The sequence below is a fragment of the Argentina anserina genome, chromosome 1 (assembly GCF_933775445.1).
Source record: "Argentina anserina chromosome 1, drPotAnse1.1, whole genome shotgun sequence".
NCBI lineage: Eukaryota > Viridiplantae > Streptophyta > Magnoliopsida > Rosales > Rosaceae > Argentina > Argentina anserina.
In genome coordinates this window covers 7,492,791-7,517,359 of record NC_065872.1, presented here as the reverse complement: position 1 = coordinate 7,517,359, position 24,569 = coordinate 7,492,791, and the positions used below count along the sequence as shown (strand labels likewise).

The 24,569-nt window shown below is 35.1% G+C and overlaps 2 protein-coding genes and 1 pseudogene across 2 annotated transcripts; all 3 read right to left on the bottom strand.

Moving 5' to 3' along the window:
* Nucleotides 1–1,092: 1,092 nt before the first annotated feature.
* On the bottom strand, nt 1,093–9,277 carry LOC126800922 (probable disease resistance protein At5g66900; annotated as a pseudogene).
* Nucleotides 9,278–11,498: 2,221 nt separating this feature from the next.
* LOC126805082 (probable disease resistance protein At5g66900) lies at nt 11,499–15,339 on the bottom strand. The gene is made up of 5 exons (XM_050532183.1): nt 14,283–15,339; nt 13,700–14,100; nt 13,064–13,428; nt 12,713–12,924; nt 11,499–12,566 (listed from the first exon to the last, which is right to left on the bottom strand). The coding sequence occupies exons 1-5, from the start codon at nt 15,103–15,105 to the stop codon at nt 11,731–11,733; spliced, it is 2,637 nt and encodes an 878-aa protein (XP_050388140.1). The 5' UTR covers nt 15,106–15,339; the 3' UTR covers nt 11,499–11,730.
* A 974-nt stretch (nt 15,340–16,313) lies between these two features.
* On the bottom strand, nt 16,314–20,542 carry LOC126805083 (probable disease resistance protein At5g66900). Its single transcript, XM_050532185.1, has 7 exons — nt 20,401–20,542; nt 20,222–20,302; nt 19,366–20,097; nt 18,397–18,800; nt 17,827–18,191; nt 17,476–17,681; nt 16,314–17,332 (listed from the first exon to the last, which is right to left on the bottom strand). Exons 3-7 carry the CDS (start codon nt 20,087–20,089, stop codon nt 16,491–16,493), a joined length of 2,541 nt encoding a protein of 846 aa, XP_050388142.1. The 5' UTR covers nt 20,090–20,097; nt 20,222–20,302; nt 20,401–20,542; the 3' UTR covers nt 16,314–16,490.
* Between the last annotated feature and the right edge of the window lie 4,027 nt (nt 20,543–24,569).

The window sequence follows — 24,569 nt, the reverse complement described above, 5'->3', positions numbered from 1 at the left end:
TTTTGATTGACTATCTTCAGCATAAATCTGGTGTACCTTGGGGAATTCATACTCTAGTTCGTGATATCTTTCATCTTGCAGGTCAGTTTGATTCCAAATCGTTTTTCGCCATGTATATTTGGAAGCAAATTTCGTTACAAATCGATCGATTAGCCAATTACGCTCATGAACATTCGCTTCCAGCAATATGATTTTACTGCCTCTCCCTTATTGTGTTTCTATCGTTCCAGCAGTAGGAAACACATGGTTGTTCAGTGCAGATATTGAGCTAGTAAGGAAAGAGCCAAGAGGATAGTAAGTGGTCCAAATATTTATTTTTTAAAAATAATAGTTACATGAATAATTAAGAATAATAACATTTGGTGTTTTCGACGGTCGAACTTTTAGATAGATAATGTAACAAGATCAAATGATACTGAGCCCCGGATTTTGATCACTCTTTATTAGGAGACGCAAGCGGCACTCTCAGCATAAGAATGCAAAAACTAATTTGATATCTCATTCAACAATGAAGACAAAAGATGGTTGATCGAATCATATCGACTTATTACATTCTCGATTCTTTTAATTTGGACAAAGCATCAATCTGTATTACTATTTTGTTTCCTTCTTCCTTCCTTTGCATTTGCGCAGTTGTGCTTATTTGGCACACCGGGTAGTCTTCTTCTTAGTACTGTACAAGAATGATGATTATGGCCAGAACTCCACAAGCAACAATATACAAGGCCGGCATTATCATTTTATTCATCGCCCTTACCAATTTCAAAGTCTCCTTGCAGAATGGAGTTTCTTAGAGTTAGGCTTAGCTAACCTGAGGAATCATCCTGGCATGGGGCTCTGCTTTAGAACATTCTTCATCATCTGATGATGAAGGTGTTTGCAGCTGGTAATGAAAGATAGAAAAGGAGGGTACGAGTTTTAAAATTTGATCTCATTTCACAAAACACACGACGTGAATGTTTTTGCCATACAATAGCATCTGTTACAACCAAAACCAAAATCTGAAAAGGAGAGTAAGCTAGAGAAGGAAATAATATTACAATCACACATTACATTTGCTCCAACGTTTATTTAACAAAGGTATCTAATATTTCAAGATTCAAACTTTGAGAGCCAATCTAGGTGGAATTCTTCTTTGAGGACCCTTATTTCTATTTTGCGTCCAAAAAGCGTCCATGATTCTTCGTTATCCTCATCACATATCACCTCCTTCAGTTCCTCAAGATCCATAACTGATAGAGGTAGATCTTGCAGTCTAGAGCAATTTCACATATTGATATTTTCTAAAGTGCTTATTTCACCAATGTCGTCAGGCAACTCCTTGATGTTGAAGCAATCAGATATGTCGAGAAACTGCAACCTTTCAAGGTTAATAATCGAGGCTGGAAATGTTACCAAGTCTGTACAAGACTTTAGCGTCAAGACTTCCAAGTTGATCAACTTTCCTATCTCTTCAGGTAAGAAAGATAGCTTATGACAGTGGGTGATACTGAGCTTCCTTAGCTCAATCGTATCACTCAGATCACCAGACAACTCCACCAAGTCACTGCAATAGTCAATGTTCAACTCCTCTACATTTGGAAATGCATAGGAAATTTTGAAAAGGACGGATTGCTGAAAGCTTGACCCATGCTACACATGAAAAAAGAGATCTTCTTTAGACTCTTCAACTGTATGCGATTATTGGTTATGGAAGGAATTGAAATTCGCTCTAGTCTGATTCTCTTCAGACTTGGTCAAGAATCCAGTAGTTGAAAGTTACACAATTTGGCTGGTGAGGAACCATGATTTGTGACTATTAGAACTTTCAGGTTCTCCAATTTCGCAACAAAGTCAGGTAAAGCATAGATGTCTGTGCTGAAGTTTAAAACTAAAACCTCCACCTTTGATAGTTCAATGTTGTTCAAAGTTGTTGAGAAGTGAGAACACTCCATCTGCAAACAAAAGTGCTTTATGATGCTAGTGTGGAGAGGAACTGAATGTGAAAATACTATACTCAATTATGTGTGCGCATTATGTAATTGTGCTTGTGTTGGTGTGTGATTTTGTGTATGCATGAATGCATAGGTATTTTACAAGAGGAAGGATTTGGGAGAACCAGGGGAGATTGATAATAGCCGAGTTTTGATGGGTTGATGCTTCTTTTCTGTCAAGCACTTTGGTAGATTGTCTCCCATTTGTATAATCAATCTTCTTTTGTTTGCGTCTAGTTTTGTTCTATAGATCGCTAGCTGTCTAAGCAAATCATGTTGGGTGACAAAGTGTTCACTGTAGTACCCATCCACCTCAATTTCTCCTTCCTTGTAATCATGATTAAATATATAAAAATTAGCTCCTATTTTGGATTCTCTCAAGGTCAATGAGAGTACTGGTCATTGATATGACTTGACTTTTAAGAGTTAAGACTTGAACTTTCACTCATCTTCTCGATATCTTTTACGAAAAATTAAAAATTAGCCGATTGAATGACTACTCTTCTAGTCTTATTTTTATATCCCTCAAGGCTCGAGCTGATTAATTAATCAAAAAATCCAGGTCAAGGAGAGTCTGAGACATCCTTAAATTGAGTTAAATTTTTTAAAGTGAATTTTCAAATATTTCTCTAAAATATCGAAGATATATCGGATATATCGTAAATATCGGAGAAATATTAGAGATATTTTATGTTATCGGTGAAATATCGCAAGATATGGGAAAAAATAAGATATTTACCCCTAAGATATATCTTTTTTTTGAAAAAAAGAGATATCGGATGATATATCGGAAATATCGGGAAAATTTTGTTCCTTGGGTAAAGGTTGCGTCTAATATCATACCTCGTGACTATAAGATTAACCAGACTCCCAGTGGCAGGCTCTTGGAGGTTTGTAATGGTCAGATAATCTTCATCCAACTCATATAACTCTGCCCAAATATCAATTAGAGCAGAAGCAGGGATTCTCTTGCTTTTAGGATATGAGGCCAGGTCCAAGAAACAATCCTTCAGGATACTATCTTCTTCATCCAGAGCATGTAAGCTGGTTTTTAGGCACATGAGTAGATCCGTTGCAGAATCAAGAACAGAGGCACCTCTAGAGAGTGCCCTTACTCTTTTAAGCCAGAACTCTTTAGGCTTCCCACATAGTGATCACCCAATCACTGTAATAGCAAGTGGATGCTTTTTTACAGCACTCTACTATCTGCAGTTAAGTCGTCCAAATGAGGTCAAAAATTACTACTTGAATTACAGAGAAAAAAATGAAAAAAAAAATCTCGATGTTTTTAAATTTAGGGAGAAAATGATTGGCCTAGCTACATACTTTTCAGTATTAAACAGTCATATATAAATGTAAAATCACTCGGCCGTATTGTGTTGAATCATTTGTGTGTATCCAAGATTTTGTAAAAGCAACACATAATGATTTCCCTCCCATAACACTTGTGAGGGTTTAAGCATATGCTTTCTGCATTTCTCACCTTTTGTGGAAGATCTTTTGGTACATAAGAGCTCTTATCCCCTAGAGAAGCTGACTTACAGAAAAGAGCCATTGCGTCTACATAATTCATTGGTTCTAGCTTATAAGAAGTACCGAATCTTGGGAACTCATATCTTGATGTCACCAAAATTTTGTAATTTGGCAATTTCAATTCATCAAACTTCTGTATGAGAGATTCTGATCCAGGCCAAACATCATCAAGGACCAACAATAAAGGATTGTCTCCTATTTCCTTCAGAAACCCTTGCAGCCACCTAACTGCAATCACTTCACTTCCAAAATTGGGAACTCATACTTGATTGACGCAGTTCTTGAACAACACAGTCCAAGTTTGGTCTTTTTGAGATGGTGATAAATAAGATATTTCCCTTGAATTTATCTATCAAAATATTACATAAAGTGTCATCAGATAAAATTCCGATTACCTATTCATGCACAAAGAGAAATCAAATATTCCAGCCATCGAGTTAGGACACATGCTTTGCTTACTCACTCTATAACAAAGTGATAGTCCTACAAATCACATGTACCAGATATTTATTTACCATTTATTAATTTGACAAACACTATTCACAAATATTGTTCTTAAGGTTATAGTACATTACTGATTTTGACCTCATTTCTACTTTCTTCTACGCTCTTATGCTCTTTCTCTCTCTCCCTTTTCTGCTTTCTTTTGATTTGGTTTCGTCTAGCAGACTGTTTTAATACAAATAACTATTCTATTTTGTGTTGCTTGCGCTACAACTTCTCCTCATCAACCGCGGTAGACCTCTGCCTTCATCTTGAAACTCTCTTCTATCAGAAAAACGCTTGACCAACCCGGTAAGACCGCCGAAATCTTGACAACTTTTGGGTTTTCAATTGTGATTCATGGTGATGGGCTTTTGCTAGGTTCTCGGGTTGTTCATTTCTTTAGATTGAAGTAGGTTTTTCTGGGTAATCATGATATCATCTCCATGGAGCTTCATTCTATTATAAGATTGAAAGATTTTATATAATTTTCAATATGGGGAAATTACTTATTGGTACTACTAGACCACATTTAAATTAAGGGGTATTTCATTTCATACCCATTTTTGGTGCATGCTTTTAAAATAAACTCACCTATTATTTAATTATAATTTTTACTCAAATATTGTCAAATAAGATACTAAATTGTCTTTCGTTTTAACAAAAATTACATATTTCCACTATTTAACTCTAATAGTCAACTTTGGTATTAATTTTTTTACCTTAATTATAGATTGAATACGATTTTGCAAGTTTTCTTTTGAACTCATCATTATTACTAATAGATTATATTAAAATACCTTAAGATAATGAATGTACAACTTATATTTTGGTGATTTAAGATTTTCGATTAGATTGTTAACTTGGAGAACTTTGTTATATCATAGTCTTTTTCTGATTTTTTAAGTTTCATTCATATATTAAATAACCTAAATTAAAGGTATGTGGGACTTTAAGTGTTTAACCTAGTTAGTAGGTATCTCTTTAATTACAACTTAAGAATGAGAAGCATATCTATTTAGAAGGTTCATGTAGAATTCCTAGTTCGTAGATATATATGTCTCATCTATAGAAATCTACCTTTTATTGAGGAAGACAATATATAAGTGAAGTTTAATATGCTGCTTTATTAGTTATTATAGTGTATGTATATACCTATGATTCTTGTCCAGAATATTGTTTAATACCTCTTACAATGAATTAATATGATAATATACCTAACAAGAAGGAAAAAAAAAGATAATTCAACAAAAACAATATATACCTCACGATGAGAAACACTTACTGAATCAAGATCGTTTGGTACCTTATATACCTTCATATGAATTTCTCATATAATCTTCATATGACTAGCTCCTATTGCTTGAAAAATAATAATTGGTGTAAAATTTTGCAAAATGGAATTGATAAAAGAAGAACATGAAGTTGCAAAACTGAAATTTGTGATGAATATATATACATATTGATATTAGCAGTATGAATTAAATACAATGAAACAATTATGGATACAATTGACGAGCTTCACATTCAAAATTGATTTTAAAACCTAAGATTAGGAAAATTATTTAATATAACCTTTTATATTTTAGAAGGGTAGATTAGACTTATACAAAAATAAAAATTGATGATAATAAATGATTTTGGGTGTAGAATGAAAGAAAAAATAGATGTGGGCTCAGATTTAAAAAGGTGCTCCATTATTGGATTTAACTCTAATTTTCTCTTAAATTAACTAAAAACTCACTTTTCATATTTCTTATATAAATTAGGACATAAGTCAAAATCCAAAGAACAAGTAGAACAAAACTGATTAATTAATTAATACAAAATATCGAAAATACACTTATTTTCGTGAAAATTATCAAATGTCACTCCTAGATCTAACAAATTCATCTCTCCTCATTTTTTAGTTTTTTTCCGGCAAAACTAAAAAGTGATTTATGTACACTTATTACCGTGATTTTTTTAAAAATAGTAATTTTTGTAAAAAGTGATTTCTGTACGATAATTGTAAAAAGTAAATTTCGTACACTAAATGTAAATGTAATTTACGTACAGTAAATTGTAAAGTAATTTCTGAAAGGTAAATAAGTGATTTGTATTTACTGACAGTATTTACTATGAATAGTACATCAGAGTACATGAATACGTAAATAGTACGTATTTGAATAGTGAATAGTAATTACATGAATAGTAATGTTGTAAAAACCAGAAATTGCTGAACAGTAAAACATTATTACTGTTTCGGCATTTAAGGTTTTACGTAACGCTTCTAAAATCACCTCTTGTATATTCTAGGTGATCGACACAACAAGTAAATGATTCACTTGCGGAATTGTGGAAATTACGTTCATGATTATAAGGTGAGTAAAATCTCACAGTGACGAATCTACCCTTAGCGGAGATTCATAATTACATTGATTTGAAAGATCGAACTATGATATGTATATGATATAATGGATTGTGTATGTGTATAATTGGTAAAATCGATACATATATATTATATACTGTCATATTCCCGATTTCAAATAAGTTCATTTATGACATTGATATTATTTATTGAGCATGTCTTTTGATTTTATACGACAATATGCGAGGATTGTTCGTAAGTGGTTTTAACTTGAGTTATGTTAAAATGTTTTGTTGTGTTCGGACCTGTCTTCGGACGTGTTGGCATGTCGGAACCTATCCTTGGCCGGGCGACAGTTAGGATACAGTTAGAGCTCTAGTCTGTCTGTCGGTGTACTGGCATGAGAGGTAACAGATGGGTTACATGGATTATGAGTACCCATATTTTTGGATATTGGATAGCAAATGGTTGCCCAATGTCAGGCGGCGTACTAGCATGAGGGGTAACAGATGAGTACCAGGGCTCATGAGTACCCGTATTATAAATGTATTTGGGTAAACAGATGGGTTGCCCGACTTCTCATGAGCACTTATATTTTCTGATATTATTGGACAACCAGATGGGCTGTCCAATGACTCATGAGTACATTTATAATTAAATGATTTCGTGATTTCACTTTTGTATTTATTTACGAGATATAATGTTGTTTTACTCATACGAGCTGCAAGCTTACCGGATTTGTGTTTACAATCTCAGTGCACCAATTCGATGGTGTAGGGGATAGTTCTACAGGTGTGGATTAGCAGAATCGACGGAAAACTCTGAAGTCTTTGAAGTTGTTTCATTTTATCTTGTGGTGAGGATTGTGAGGATTTTACATTTCCATTTGAAATAATGCTTGAATTTTAAATTGATTTTGTAATAATCCATTTAACTGAGTTGTACTATGAACTCAGTAGTGATACGCTGTGACGATAAAATGATTTCGAATTATTGAGATTGTTTTTGAGTTTTCATGACTTCGTTTTTTCAAGTTTTATGCTCGAAATTTTGGGGTCGTGATAATGGAAATCTGCATCATCATATTGGTAAAAAACAGCACTATATCTAATGGTGAAGTCAGAAGAAAGAACATATAGATGTCAATTGCAGAAGTCTCATATGCAAATATAAAGAAACAATAAGAGATATAATATTTCAGGATTTCCGGGAACAGCTTGTTACAGTATCACCTTGACAGATAATGTTTTAAAAAACGAGATTTCTCAGCAGACCTTGATAGATTCATGTGAGTTCAGTTATTATCAGCAACATGATTCAAATAATTTGATAATGACATAAATAGTTAAAAATCCACTAACGCTAACAACATTCACCACTACTCCCAAGTCCCAACAACATTGAAGAAACAAAAGGAATTAAAGTATAGCATAATCATATCATACCTTTGACTTGTTTATCATGATAAAACATTTTAGCCAAAGTGGTTTTGCCAGACCCTCCAGGAGCTGTTATTACAAGCATTGATCCCCCATCCTTAAGAAGCTTTATCTTCAATTCCTGTAAATGTGCGTTCAATCCCACTGTATTACGTGGAACTTCAGGTACCTCAGTACTTATCCAAGCTTTTGGTTCCCCAGGTTGATTCTTTTTATCACAATCTGGTCCATTTTCTCCTGTATATTCTCTATCACAGTCTCCGCATTCTTGAACTTATCCACAGTGAAAATACAAGATAAAATAATAACGAGTAATAGCAGCGGAATATGTAGAAGAATTTTACTTTTCTATTGAATAAACGATATTACAATGATTACACCTTAATCAATAATAATGTTATTCTCAAAAGTAAAAATACTTCTTATTTGATAGTCACAATCAAGCATGAAACAACCTCACTAAGATCGTTGCTTCAAGTGTCGATACAACCTCACTAAAATCGTTGTAGTCACACGGATGATCAACCTCACTAAGAACGTTGATGTTGCCACTAAGGTCTTCAATGGAGTCACAAAGATCTCCTAGCACTAAGCTTTCTTTTTTGTGAATTTTCTTCTCTTTGGTTTCACCTTTTTTCTCCTCTCTTTTTTTCTTGTTCATGTATCTCCTAGAGGCCACACAACCTACTGCCTATATACATCATATATATAGTAGCCACATGTATTCCCTAACCCTAGGAATTAAACCTAACTTCCCTTCCTAATACATCTCACATAGAAAAAGAAAAAATCCATATGAATATGGAATACACCTTTTATTTTGAATCCTTTTCTATAACAATTTCCAAACACCATTTAATTAAATATATATTCCCAAATATATATCAATCTACCCATAATCAAATCGGTGGAGACTTCTTTGGTAGGAAAAACAAACCATAATCTTTTCCTAGTCCAATTAGGAAACAACTTCAATTCTCCTTTTGCATATCAAATCTTCATGACTTGTCCTCCACACTTTTGAATCTCCATCAACTATATAGAGGCCAATATATGTACCTTCACACAGTCTCCTTCAGAACCCCTGCGTTCTCCTTCACATCCCTGCCGGTATACACGTTCAGTATAACTAACTCACTTCCTAGACTCTTCTCCCATTCAATAAGTTGGTTGGCGTATTTGTACTTTGTAAAAATCTTCCAGTCTTGAATCTTTGAGCACTTGTCGATGAGCTTAATGCCAAACTGCATAACTTCTGTTAAGCCTTTCAGCTCCTTCCTTGAGCGATCTAATACCTCATTATCCACCATCTCTCCGATCACCGGATTTAGAGCTTCTAGCTTGGCATCGATGCCCTCAAGTTTGCCTCTAAATTCAATATTTTTGTTGATGAGGTCTTTAAAGCCGCGACAGAGCTCATCGAAAAGTTTATCAACTGGATTGATCATTTCTTACACCAAAATCAAACAGACTTAACACAACGAGGGCAGATATGGTCTGGAAAAAAAAAAGATAATTAGGCATAAATCCAATTTTAAAACCCCCACTTAAATCTAAACCCACACCAAAAAGTTTTTTTTAATCTAAACCCAAATTAATTATTTTAACCTAATATTTTTATAACAAATATTTTTCATTTAGAATAGTTTCACTTTTTTACCCTCTAGGTTAAGAAATTGAAACACCTCCTTAAAATTAACTTTGATCAACTTTCTAATTTAGTTAACATTTAATTGTATCTATCATAAATGAAAATTGCAATTTCATTTTGGAGAAATTTGATAAAATAAGGTATCAACATCAATTTAGAGAAATTATAGAATATACAAGAGTGAAACAGAGGTATGATTGAATGAATTTTGATTTTTTTTCTTATTTAAGACAATTAATTATTTGAATTTGTCATAATGAGCCTTAATTTTTACCTTAGTTTTTGTTTTTCCATCTCTTGACGTCTATTTAGCCTCTTATCACTTTATGTTATCAAAGATTTTTTTCATATACCTGGAATATACTTTTCATTCTCCCTCATATTCAGCATTTTAAAAGTACCTATCATAAACCAAAACAACCCTACACACTATAATTTAAAGAACATAATGAAATCACCATAATTGCCAAATTCCAACACTATGGATGCAGATCTCATTACCTACTAAACAATTATTCACTTTACGTATATCTGTTAAATAGATGCAAATCATGTTACATACTAAGTAGATTTTAATGCTCTATAGAATAGAACTTCAATTCTTACCTCAACCTTAGATACACAACAAAACCAAATTGTGAAACTCACCTACTCAACAGAATTATGAAACCTACAAATCTCAACCAATACATAAGTAACCATATGAATCATCTCACATATTTAACAGACTTAAGGAAAAACATACATATTTCATAGAATCACGTACTCCATTAAACAATAAGGATTATACTTTTCACCGGTTACATAGATTCTTCAGATTTAGCAAACACACACACTGAAAAACATAGAATAACAAAAATACCTACTCTAAGGTAGTATTTTGGTAAGAGATTTAGAGGTGACAAGGAATTTCAAAAATGAAGATATTTCAAAGTGAATTGATCAATATAAAGTGATGAGATATTAAATTAAAACTACAATTAAGCAATTCAGAAACATACCAAATGTATTTGTACTAGTGGCAAAGAAAGTAATTTTCATCAAGAATAAGTTTTATTTCTTATAGCAAATAATTTTTTTTATTTCTTGTTCAACCTAATTGAAAGAGTTTTAAGGGTGAGTTTAGATTAAAAAGAATGTTGATTTTTAGGTCTATAATCAATTATCTCATTAATATAAAGTGATGGGATATTAAATTGAAGATACAATTAAGCACTTCATAAACATACCAAATGTATTTGTACCAGTGGCAAATAAAGTAATTTTCATCAAGAACAAGTTTTATTTCTTATAGAAAATAATTTTTTTATTTCTTGTTATATAATAACCTAACTGAAAGAATTTTAAGGGTGAGTTTAAATTAAAAAGGGTGTTGATTTTTGGGTCTATAATTAATTACCCAAAAAAGAATACTGAGAAAACTTGATCACTGAAACATGATATCCAATAACATGAATGTCATTTGGAACCCATGCAAACAATTAACGTGATTCTCAAAAAAAAGAAAGTAATCCGTTAGTTGTTGATCATGCAAAATAGGCAAGAATATTAGATGTTCTTCTACAATGAGTGCAATCATAAAAGAAGTAAAGAACTAAATGTTGGTTTGCGACTCAGGAATTTGGCACTAAGATAATGTAAACTGATAATCATTGGGGATTGGGGAAGCTCGATGGAAACTCCTACATGACTTAAACATTGACTTGCTAATAGGAGACTTAAAACGTTAAACGCGCAAACGCGGATTGCCATGGGAGACTTGATGTTTTTGTCTGTTTCTGTTTTTTCTACCACTTGAGGCTTTACCAGGAAAAGCTTGATCAAGCAACTTCCTCACTCCTTCATGGCTAGAAATATGAATCCACCTACCACATACTCTAAGCCCTCCCCATCTCAGTGACATCTTTCCAGTTTAATTAAAAAGAAAAATACATGTACTTGTGGAGAGTGAATTAAGCTGTGTATTCTAAGATGGCCCTATTTTGATGGAATCTTCTCATTCAATCAAGTATACAAAAATTCTAATTACCAGAGGACATGTTACTGCTGTTGTATAATACTAATAAGTAGCACTAGCATAGATGAAGATTTCTACAAAAGTGAGCTGCTCATATATTGAAAATTCACATCTGAGAACTGAAGTCATTGTCATAAATAAAGTAGCCTATTACATTGCTATATTGTTGTCCTATGCATTTACAAAAATAACGAATCAAATTGAAAAAGGGGAAGGAAATGACAGGGAGAAATAATGAATCATACATACAGAGCTCCAATGTGTTTGTTAGGTAAGGACTGCTCTCAAATTTGAAGCTTATGGAGCCAATTCAGGTTGATATTTTCCTTCTCCACCACTATTTTTGTGTTTTTGAGAGGTAAGGGTTCCCATAAATTGCATGTCTCATCATCACATACTACTTCCTCCAAAAGCTCAAGATCCAATACTGATATAGGCACTTCTTGCAATCTTGAACATTCCCTCATGTTAAGCTTTCTTAAGCTGCTCATTTCACCAATATCTTCAGGCAACTCCTTGATGCTAAAGCAATAAGAAATGTCAAGAAATATCAATTTCTTTAGGTTCCTGCTCGAGCCTGGCAACTGTTCCAAGTCTGTACATGACCTTAGTCTCAGCAGTTCCAAATTTTCCAGTTTTCCAAGCTCTTCAGGCAACACGAGAAGCTTATGTGAGTTGGTGACGCTGAGCTTCCTTAAATGAATTAGATCACACAGGCCAGCAGGCATTTCCACCAAATCATTACAATAGTCTATGCTAAGTTCCTCTAGGTTTGGAAATGCATATGAGATCTGAATGGAATCGTCACTGAAAGCTTTCCCAATGGTACACATAAATAGGGCTATCTTCTTCAGACACACCAATTGTATGGGGTTCTTGGCTATTGAATTTAAGGAGACACGCTCCAATCTAACTCTCTTTAGGTGAGATAACGAACCCAGTAATGCAATATTACTCAGGTCAGCAGGTGAGAAACCATAATTTGTGACAACAAGTACCTTTAATTTATGCGCAGTTTCCACAAATTTGGGTAAGGCATAATTCTTTGTCTGAAAATTCAAGACTAGAACCTCAGCTTCTGGTAATTCCATGTGGTGCCATTTTGATGAGAAATTTCTATCTGCAAGCAAGAACCATTTGGTGTGAGCATGGACTACCACGTAAAAGTACTATTCAAGTCTTGGTCTGTGTCTTAACAAGAACATATGTGCATACATGCTCTTTTATGCATTCGTACGTAATTGTTATCAAAAGAGATGGGGTTACCAGTTGAGATGGATAACAGGCGAGCTTTCATGGATTCATACTTCTTTTCCATCCACCATTTGGGATAGTTGTTTCCCTTTATGTTTATTATCAGTCTTTCTCTATCTCCCGGAACTTGTAGTCTTGTCTCATAGATAGCCAACTCCCTAAGAAGATCATGCAGAGTAACAAAATGTTCGCTGTAGTATCCATCGCCCTGCGTCCGGTCCTTCCTGTTATGTTTTTTCAATCAGAACTCAGTTGATTAGAAGCAGAGATTGCTCAAAATATATATTGTATTAAAGTAGCAAGTTACGAGAAGCATCTAGTTATGAATATAGACAAAAATAAGGTTACATGAAGCTAGCATACCGTGTGACTACAAGATTAGCTAGACCTCGGTTGGTGAGCCTCTGGAGGTATGCAACACACAAAGTATCTTCATCGAGCTGCTCATATAACTCAGTCCACATATCAATGAGGGCATTAACTGGGATTCTTTGGTCTTCAGGAAATGATCCAAGGTCTAGAAAACAATCCCTGATGATAGCCATTTCTTTATCCGACACAACTAAGCTGCTTTGGAGACGAATAAGCAAGTCTGTCTCAGAATCAAGAATTGAAGAACCTTTGGACCATTCAATTAGTCTTTGTTTCCAGATCTCTATACTTTGTCCGCAAAGTGAACCTCCTGCCACTGTAATCGCAAGTGGATATCCCTTACAGCCCTCTACTATCTGCATTTGGAATCATTTACAATTAGTTGCAGACTAAATCATCTCAGTATTTCATGCACACGAAAAACTTGTTAAATAAATCTCTACATCTACTACGCTGGCTTAACTGTTTAATCACTAGCAGGTGCTGTTAAAAGAAATAGATGTGTTTACACTTTACAATCCTGCTCTTTAGTTATAATTAGTAAATTTAGTGTCCTTCCCACCCTTTAAAGAAAATATCAAATGCATATATTTATAGACTTATAGTTCATAGCAAACAAAAGTTTACCTGTCTTGAGAGGTCTGCTGGAATATGTGAGCTTTTATCTCTCAAGGATGCTGAATGACTAAAGAGTTCCATGGCATTTTCAGTATCCAATAATGGCAAATGATATGACGAACCAAATCTCGGAAATTCAGATCTCGATGTGACCAAAATCTTATAATCTGGAATCTCAAACTGAAACTTGTCTAGTAGGGATTCTGATCCAGACCAAACATCGTCCAAGACTAATAGTAAAGGGTTCCGCCCTTGGTCCTTAAGAAATGTTTGCAGCCACTTGACAGCAGTTATTTCATCTTGGAAATTAGGCACCTGGGAACCCTTGCGTTGGTATAATTCTTGCACAATTAAGCTCAGGTTTGGTGTGTTCGACACAGTGACAAAGAAGATATTGTTCTTGAATTTAGCTACACAAAAACAAAAACAAAAAGTACTCTATTAATCAGATATCCTAGTAAACAGAAAAAGCATACACAATTGCAGCCCAGGCATATTCAAGGAGTATGAAATGACTGAAACACTTTTCTTCATACAATATATCAACAAGGTGCAATTACTTCTCAAAGTCACAATTATATAGAAATGATACCTTTGACTTTATGGTCTTGACAAAACTTTGTTGCCAATGTAGTTTTCCCACATCCTCCTGGAGCAGTGACCACAAGCATCGAGACTCCATCCTTAAGAAGTTTCATCTTTAATTCCTGCAAAGGCTCATCCAATCCAACCGTAAACTGTGTAAGTTCAGGCACAACACCCCAAGCTCCAACTTCAGCTCCATTTCGTGTCTCAAGTCGATCTTCAAGCCTCTTGAACCCTGCCTCCACAATGCTAGAGTTTATTTCAACTCGGTCTTCAATTCGGTAAATCCCATCCACTATATCCACACTCCTCATTTCAAGTCCACTGAGAACCTTCTCCATATGCCTACTGGATGTTGCTATATCCACAACCCCTGCCTCTAAACTGATACTACTCGTTTCAATCCGAGTGAGCGCCCTCTCTGTCTTCTTTACCAAAACCAAGGTCTCCTTTCCATCCCTTACTCCCTGCGCCTTCAATACATCCAAGTGTCTTACAAGAGCACTATCCCACCCAATAAGCTTGTTGGCGTACTTGTACTTCTTGAAGATGTGCCACTTCCGAACCTTGGAGCACTTTTTAACAATCGTTATCCCCTCCTCCATATGTGCTTTGAACGTTTCTACTTCCTCCTCTGGATAACCCAGTTCCTCATTGCTTGCTTCTATCTGCTTGATCAGTGGTTCATATGACTCTAGCATAGATAGGATGTCTTTGAGGAGAGGTCCATATATCATAGACTTGCTGATGAGCTCTTTAAGCAGATCATAGATAACATTAAACAGTATTCCTCCACCAGCCCCAGCAAATACATCCCCAGCATCATTCATTGATTACAGCAAAATCAAACATAAACAGAGTATTTTGGGTACTTGAAAATCTGGAAAATTAAGATTGTTTAACTTTGGCAAATTGGAACGCATGAAATCAATCAAGATGAGCACTCAAAAATCAATCAACGATACAAAAGGTCAAATATTTCTTACTTCCTACCAGAACAAATGAAGAATATATAGAATATTCATGATGAAGCTGAATGAAATTTCTGGGTTGGAGCCCCATTGACTTACCAGAAGACTTGTAGAGCTACAAAGCAATAACATGTACTATTTTCCAGGGAACTTATATGTGGTGAGGAGAATATAAACCCGCCAAACAAAACGCAAAGCCAGTGGCCCACCATCAGCTAATAGCAGAGAAAAACACAGTTTAGCCCTTTCAAAAAAAAAAAACACATAGTTTAGCGGAAGACGCTAAACGAAACATTAGGAAATACAAAAGCGTTTTTTTTCAATTTGTTTAGAAAATTAGTACGTTTTGGAAATATTGAAATAAAATTATATATATATATTATATAAAAATAAATAAATATAATATTATAGTAACTTAAAGTCTTAATAATTTAATGTTCTACATTCGAAATAACACAAATATATATAAGAGATTTATGTATTAACAAGAGGGAGGAAAAGTTGATGACTCGGTGGGTGGTCGAAAATATGTTAAAATGAGTCATTTGACTCAACAAATGTATGTCTAACCCTTCACATTTTAGAAGAAAAAACCCCTTATTTTATTGGAAACTTGCGTTTCCACCGCGTTTTTATAGTCGTTCCGCTTCGGAAGCGAGAAATGCGCATTTCCCGCATTTCCGTGCAAGCTAGGTGCGAACAATGTTCAAAGGCATAAGACAAAAAAGAACAATTTGTTACAATAAAGTTTCAAGTTTTAAAACTTGAAAACAGAAACACACAAAAAAAAAAAAAACTTACCTGCAGCTTCATCCATGACACGCCTTGAACACGCCTTGACAGGAAGCACCGTCCATGTTTCTTCCCAATTTCAGTAGAGGATCCACACGCATCACTTTGAACTTGGAAAGTTAGAAATTACTGCTCATTAACTTGGAAACTGATCAAACAGATATCACTTTGGAACATTTCATTTGTGCTTGCCAAGAAATTTTAGCAATAAGCTCGACGAGTTTTCATCAAGTTCCAAATTTAGTGCACTTTCAAGTCTTCCTAGACCCATGCAATGTCACAAAACCCGTTTATTATATAGTCCAATTGCTGTACAGTATACACTTTCACTCTTATTCTGAAAGAATTTCAGAACTTTATCTCAGTTGGATTCTTACAAAACATTTATTCCAAAAATGAAACAAAAATGAAGCACAAATGACTTGCACTGTTCACTAAATAGAAGAAAACTTTCAAAATTGAGACTTTTGGAGCCAATTTAGGTTGAATTGTTCTTTGATCACCCTTACTTCGACGCTCGGGAGTCTAGGCAAGAAGGGCTCCCACAACTCTTTAGTTTCTTCATCACATATCACCTCCTCTATATTCTCAAAATCAAAAACCGATAGTGGTAGCTCTGTCAATCTGGAACACTGTCTCATGTTGATCTTTCTTAAACCGCTGAGTCCACCAATGTCTACAGGCAACGCGATAATGCTGAAGCAGTCAGATATATCAAGAAAATTCAAACTCCCCAGGTCCATAATAGAGCACGGAAGTTTTACCAAATCTGTACAAGACCTTAGCCTCAAAACTTCTAGCATATCCAGCTTTCCAATCTCTTTCGGCAAGGCAGATAGCTTGTGACAATTTGAGATACTGAGCTTCCTTAGATGAACCAGATTGCAAATCGTATCAGGCAATCCCAACAAGTCATTGCAATAATCAATATTTAGTTCCTCCAAATTTGGCAATGCATCTGAAATGTCGAAGGAACAATTGCTGAAAGCTTGACCAATGCTACACATGAATAATGAAATCTTCTTCAGACTCTTCAACTGTATGGAATTCTTGGTTACGGAAGGAATTGAAACACGCTCTAGCCTGATTCTCTTAAGATTTGGTAAAGAATCCACTAGGTGAAAGTTACTTAATTCAGCAGGGGAGAAACCATGATTTGTGATTATCAGAACCTTCAGATTAACCATTTTCTCCACAAAATCAGGCAAAGCATAATGTTTTGCGTTGAAATTCAAAACCATAACCTCAACATCTGCTAGATCAATGTTGTGTAACTTTGTTGAGAACGTTTTATCTGCAAGTATGTGAAATGATGTAAGTAACAAGAAAATAAAAGCAGAAAGAATTTTCACGTACTTTTTATGTATGTAAGTGCTCATTAATGTGTGCCTGCATGTGCCTATATGCATATTTATGTAGTCGGGCAGTATAGACAACCTGAGGTGATTGACAAAAGACGAGGCTTAATAAGTTGATGCTTCCGTTCAGTCAAGCACTTGGGCAGATCGTCTCCTGAGTTGCCTATGATCAGTCGCTTTTTACTTGCGTCTAGTTTGGCTTCATAAACAGCCAGCTGTCTAAGCAAATTATGCTGGGTTACAAAGTGTTCACTGTAGTAGTCATCAACCTCCATTATCTCCTTCCTGATGGTGATCAAAACTGAGTTACTCATTAAGACACTACTTCAACTAAATTATCTTATAGCAGATAATCATTAGCAGCTATTAATGAATATATAAAAATCAGTCGGTCAGACTTTCAAGCAAATGAAACAACGAGCCTGCATACCTTGTGACAACAAGATCAGCCAGACTTCGACCAGCAAGTTCTTGCAGGTTTGCTACGGCCAGGACATCTTTATCTAGCTCTTCATGTAACTCTGCCCATATGTCAATGAGAGCAACTAGAGGGATTCTTCGGCCTTCTGGAAATGAAGCTAGGTCTACAAAAGATTCCTTGATGATAGCTTCTTTTTCATTCAAAGCATCTAAGCTACTTTTAAGACGTAGAAGCACGTCAGTTTCAGCATCAACAATAGAACCACTTTTGGACAACTCCATTTCTCTTTTACACCATGACTCGTAAGATTTTCCGCGGAGTGATTTTCCGACCACATCAATAGCAAGTGGGTATCCCTTGCAGTGTTCTACTATCTGCAGTAGAGGCAGAAGTTCTAGTTTAGCCAAACAACTATGAGAACTTAATTGAAATACTGTGTAGTTTTCAATGAGCTAAGTAACCATAATGGCTAGAGTATTCACAGGTGAATATGTAAAAGCCAAACATAATTCTTTTCTTCCTTCAATTTGTGAAGCATAAATAAGAAAAAGTAGCGGGTTTCAGAGAAAATGGTGTCACCTTTCCAGCAAGTTTGTTCCATTGACGAAAGCTCCCATCATCTACTGATGCTGAATGACGCAAAAGAGTCATTGCATCTGTATCATTTAGTGATTGCAGATGATACAGAGAACCATATCCTCGAAACTGTGATCTGGATGTCACCAAAATCTTGAAATTTGGCATTTTGACTTCATCAAATTTTTCCAAAAGATATTTTGTTTCGGCCCAAACATCATCCAAAACCAACAATACAGGTGCCTCTCCTTCTTCCTTCAGAAACTTATGCAGCCATTTGATGGCAGTTGCTTCATCTTGGAAAGACGGTACATCAGTACTCTTGCGCTGACGCAGTCCTTGTACAATAAGGCTGAAGTTTGAATCCTTTGAGACAGTGAAAAAAAAGATATTCTTCTTGAATGTACCTATCAAGGGAATTAGCGAGCTGTCAATGAGAGACCCATTAAAATTATCTAAAATTGTGCAGACAGAAAGAACTAACATGAAAATTGGTAATCTTGACTTGAAATGCAGCCCCAGCATTAGAGCTGTAATGATTAAAGCAGTTTTATTCACAGATTATATTCCAATCATCAAGTAAATGCTTGGCTGCTATTCCTTTGTAAAAGTCCCATTAGATTAGGCTTATTTCTGAAGACTTTAATTTCCAAAAGATACGACTATAAACAGAATGGAACATAAATTCCCACATAAGTAGTTAAACAAATAGTTGGGTCTGCTTGACACAACTATCCCTGAGCCATACTGAACTAAAATCTTGGCCCCCCCCCCCCCAAAAAAAAAAAAACTTTTTAATCGAGTATGAAATCAAATTATATAAATAGTCCATGTTCTGCTGTTGTTAGATATAAAGAGGCCTATACAAATAATATGATGCTAAAATCGGACTACTAAAACTATTAGACCTTTTAAATGGCAAGCAGGCATAAATAACTTAGCAACTACAGAGAAGAAAAAAAGATACCATACCTTTGACATCCTCATCTTGACAGAACTTTGTAGCCAAAGTGGTTTTCCCACATCCTCCAGGAGCAGTCAGCACGAGCATTGACACTTCAGGATCCCAAAGAAGCTTCATTTTTAAGTCCCTCAAAGGCACATACAATCCAACTATAACCCGAGGAGGTACCGGTACTTCACTGTCTATTTGATTTTGTACGTCACCTTTCTGACCAATCTGCTGGAAAATTGTCCCTACTTTAACCTTTACTTCTTCTAATGCCTCTTTCATATTATTCATCCCTTCTTTCAATCCAGCAGGACCCTCACCATCCATTCGCAGCACCACATTCTCTATATTCTTCACTCCAACCAATGTCTCCTTCACATCCCTGGCTTGTTGCCATTGCAGTATAGCTAGCAGATTCTGAAGAGAGTTCTGCAACTCAAGAAGTTGGTTGCTGTATTTATACTTTTTGTAGCTTTTCAAAAAGCTAAGATTGGCGCACTTGTGAATAAGCTCAGGGCCCTTCTCCATCTGCACTTTAAATTGTCGAAGCTCGTCCTCTGGACGATCCAACACCTTATTGTACTTGTCCATCTCATCGATCAGTGGTTTCAAATCTTCTATCTTCTTCTTAAGTTCTTCAAGCAGAGGTCTAAACATCTTAGTTTTGATCACCACTTCCTTAATCACTTCATACAGTATAGTAAATGGTACTCCTATAGCTCCACCTGAAACGAGGTCAGCCATTCTTGATCCTTCACAACAAAACAACCCAACACCAAAATCAGAAAACTCAATGTCCACTCTAAACAGTTCAACAACATAACCAACAAAACATGGCAGACAAATTTAGCAAATTCCAATCCATATAAGCATTACCTCAGTATTGGTGATCAAACTAAATGATAAAACAAGACCCTAAAACTCCACAGCTTCTTGGGATATCACCAAATCACAAAGCTTTCAGATCCAAAATGGAAACTTTGATCAGTACTACCAATCTAAACTAGAAGACAATAGAGCAGATCAACATGCCAAGACTTATACTTTTCTCTTACTTTGTGATTGGTGAAGTGCATTGATGCAAAGACCCGAATTAAAGCTAGGGATATGGGAAGAGATTTAAAGGGGAAGCTCCGAGTTTTCAACCACGAGTCCATTGTCTATGACATTGACTGACCCAGCAAGCTCCAAGTTGGAGGCCATAGACTGAGCTGGTTGCTAGGAAATTGACGGAGAGAGAGAGAGAGAGAGAAGATTAAATAGAATATGAATAAATAAAAAAGGAGCTTTATGAGAATAATTAACCATTAACAGATGTGAAAGCTGCGTTGTTTTCACAATAGAGAGAGATTCTCTGTAAACAAATGAGCAAACCAAACAAACTCATGAGTCATGACCAGAATAACTTCGGTTACCTTCTTCTTCATTTGACAAAACCTGAACTGGATAGAGAGCCACACTGCTTGCTTCTTTCTTTTCCGGTTTCGACTGATCATGGCGCAGCTCCCTCTTTCTGTCAAAATCCCCGCAGTGAGTTTGGACTTTGGACAAACTGGGCTGATGTTGAGGCCCAAGGCCAAGACTAGCTCCTTTTTTTTTAACAGATGTGTTTCCACTCGAGGTAACAAACGGGCCGACTCAATTCATTTTAAGCGAGCAAAATCATGTTCGAGCGGCTTATTTGTTTAAACATTAAGCCCGATCCGGTCCGACCGTGTTTAATATGACAACATACTAAACCCTGCACCAATCTGAATAGTTGTACTGTTCTTAAATATAAGACAAAGGTAATGTTTGAAAAGTGAGATACGAATGGAAGGGGATACTTCAAAAACAACAAAAGTAGCACAAAGTTCCCCTAAACTTAATCTTGATGCCTTTTCAGCCAAACAAATTGGGTAGAGTCGTATAAACTCGACATTTAAGAACAGGTCAAAGTTATCTGACTCCTTGATTGGGATTACCATATATACTAGTTAATGGTGTCAATGGTAGTACTAGACTATATAGCTAAGTAGCACGGACACGGACACGGACACGGACACGATTCGATACGTAGACACGACATATATAATTTTTTTTGACACGGACACGTGGTGGACACGTTAATTAAATATTATTTCTAATACATATATATTTATTTAAAAATTAATTTATAAATTTGAAAGTATTTAGAATTTTAGATGTATATATATGTCAAAGTGTGCATTAAAATGATGAAAAGATAACTTGTTAGAATGACTAAGGACTTGATAAGTACTTTGGATAACCAAGGTTCGAATCTCACCACAAGCATTTTGATTTTTATCACCGGTTTATCTCCTTATATATATTAACGTGTGCATAAATATAATAAAAACTGAATATGTTGAAATAGTTAAAGAGTTGTTGAGTGTTTTGGATAACTAAGGTTCGAATCTCACCATAAGCACTTTCATTTATATTATGAGTTAGTGCGTGTCCGCGTGTCCGTGTCCGTGTCGGACACACAATATGCTGCCCATAACACGTGTCCGTGCTTCATAGCTATATAGGCTGAGATTTCCGTTTTTGAAAAATAAAATAGACAATAGAAACGAGAACAAGTATCGTTCTGTCTCTTTCTGCTGCTTTATAAAAGAAGACGAAGACTTGCCTTCATTTTCTTTAATGGTTGAAGACGTGGACATCCAAATGGCGTACCTCAAATTTGTGGAAATTTTGTTAAATAAACTTGGTCCAATGTTAATTGTATTAATGGTGTCAATGGTAGTACTAGTGGCACAAGTGGAACTTTAGAAGTGAAACTTGCAGTTTTGTCTGGCAATGGTAGTACTTGTGGTTTGTTAGGGTGTTGTTGATCAATTGGTGGTACTGTTAGGAATTAGGACTAATAGGGTTTTGTCATTACTTATTTGATAAATGAGGCATTAACATGTCAACGAACTATCACCACGAAAACAAACCAGCTTGTAGTACGTACGTTCACACTTCACATTCATTGAAACGGTCTAGGTCATACACCAGTCACGTTCCATCTAGTAAAATAATGATTTAAAAAAAATACGTTTTATATGTCATTGGGGTTTCACTCATCTTGATCCAAAATTGTAATTAGCTAGATTTTGCTTTCAAATGATCAGCTCATTCAGCTGTGTTTGCTACTGATCAGTTGTACATCACCAGCAGCATATATGGGAGAGCTAGTATGTAAATTTGCTCCCACTCATACTTTCCCACTTTAATCACCACTCACCTAGTTAATTGACACATGTCTTCTAACCTTAACCACTCTAATTATGGTTACTCCACACATTTATTTTATTTCTTTTTTATTTTATCTAATTTTTTTCTTTCAACAAAGTATCAAATCCTAATACTATATTATTAATAAAATTTATTATATATTGTTGAAGTTAAAAAAATAAAAGCTTAATATATATATATATATATATATATATCCAAAAATGAACGCTAAAAATTAAAATGATCAAATATATGCATGAGATTATGATTAGTACTTATTATGAAATGAGAAAAGATTAGTATAATATAAACTAGGATTAGAAAGATTTTGTATGCATGATTGAGTAGCATCGAACGTTGGAGAAATAAGTCAAATAACTTCAATGATATTAAGATTTCATATTTTGTTATTAGGATTTGACAATTTGGTTTTAAAATAAAAAACAAAAAGAGAAAGAAAAAAAAATATAAAATATGTAGAATAACTATAGTTACAGTGGTTAAAGTTAGAAAACATGTGTTAACTAACTAGGTAGTTGGTGATGAAAATAGGAAAGTATGAGTGAGGAGCAAATTTGCATCCGTCTAAGAAATGCACACGTACTAGAAAGTTTCCATGCACGTCGGATCTCGGCTTCCCTTCTGCTTTATTGCTAATATTATTCGAATTAGAAATCATATCGATCACCGGCATGCACCCCAAATATCCACTCCGAACTTTGGTTTTTAGACCTTCGTACATAATCAAAATGTCGGACTCATCCACAGCGTACTCTAGCTAGCTATATGCAAATGCTCCTCATCCTTTTTCTCTTTAAAATCCCCCCTGAATCTATATATAGGAGTCTCCCCCTACCTACTTCCGTACCGGTCCCTTTCCGCAGAACGTTTCTTCACATAACTGAAGGTGGAGAAGGCCGGCAGGCATGATGAGCTCGTGTCAAGCATTGCCACAAGAGACGTCAATCCTGATCAGGGGATCGATCTTCTGGTCTGGTACTTTCCCCAGATAAGTAAACCACCATAAGCCACCAAGCCGGAAACTAGAGAATAGAGAGATCATTTTGTGTGTTACAAGAGAATAGAGATAAAAACTCAAAATAAAGAGTTTTGTGTGTAGCAAAATAAAGTGAGTATGAGAGTGTATTCCTTCAAGTGTGAGTCTTGAAATAATATTGTTTTTCTCGGTGTAACTTTTATTTATATAACGGAAGTTCTTTATTGTTGCTGCCCGTGAACGTAAGTACTTTGACGAACCACGTTAATTTATGGTGTTTTTTTTTTCATTTTTAATTTCCGCTTATAATTGTGAGTTAGCTTCTATTTTCATTTTACAGCATATTCTTCCGCATTCCCAACACCTCCCTGATATAATTTTTGTACCGATTCACAAGAACAGCTCCAATTGAGAGAACTTCTGACATCTATGTACCTACGTACACAACATACAAGGCGCAAGTTCAGAAAAAGAAAATATATATTGTTCACATATATTGTTGTCCAATTTAGTTTGTACTTCGAAAAATATGTTGTTGGTACCGTATAGTTTAGGTTCAAGATAGTGTTGTTCAGTAGCACTATTATGTTGGAGAATTGCTTCATTTTTCTAACGTTTTCTGCCTAATTATGTTTAGGACATGTCTAATTAACCTTGCCTTAATCATGCATGTCTCTACTGAAAGACCCTACAACTGTTTGTCACGTAGCTTTTCAGCCTTGTGGTCCTCTCGTACTATATATGTGGAGTTACGCTCTCTTTTTTTGTAACTAAGACAATTCTATAACCAAAGAAGCTATGCATTTTCCATATTTTTCATGTTCATATTTATAGTACTATTCATTTATTTTATGGTATCAGACATGTTATTCACATTCATATGTGAAGTTCAAATGACTACCATATTTTTCATGTTCATATTTATAGTACTATTCATTTATTTTATGGTATCAGACATGTTATCCACATTCATATATGAAGTTCAAATGACCACACAGACTC

Excerpts from the sequence above, each read along its gene's own strand:
- LOC126805082 (XM_050532183.1), bottom strand. The coding sequence starts at position 15,105 with ATGAATGATGCTGGGGATGTATTTGCTGGGGCTGGTGGAGGAATACTG. Across the intron at positions 14,101-14,282 it reads TCAAGACCATAAAGTCAAAG|CTAAATTCAAGAACAATATC; the intron begins GTATCATTTCTA and ends GTTTTTGTGTAG. Across the intron at positions 12,567-12,712 it reads CCTGTTATCCATCTCAACTG|ATAGAAATTTCTCATCAAAA; the intron begins GTAACCCCATCT and ends TCTTGCTTGCAG.
- LOC126805083 (XM_050532185.1), bottom strand. The coding sequence starts at position 20,089 with ATGGCTGACCTCGTTTCAGGTGGAGCTATAGGAGTACCATTTACTATA. Across the intron at positions 18,192-18,396 it reads GGAACAAACTTGCTGGAAAG|ATAGTAGAACACTGCAAGGG; the intron begins GTGACACCATTT and ends CCTCTACTGCAG. Across the intron at positions 17,333-17,475 it reads TCTTTTGTCAATCACCTCAG|ATAAAACGTTCTCAACAAAG; the intron begins GTTGTCTATACT and ends ACATACTTGCAG.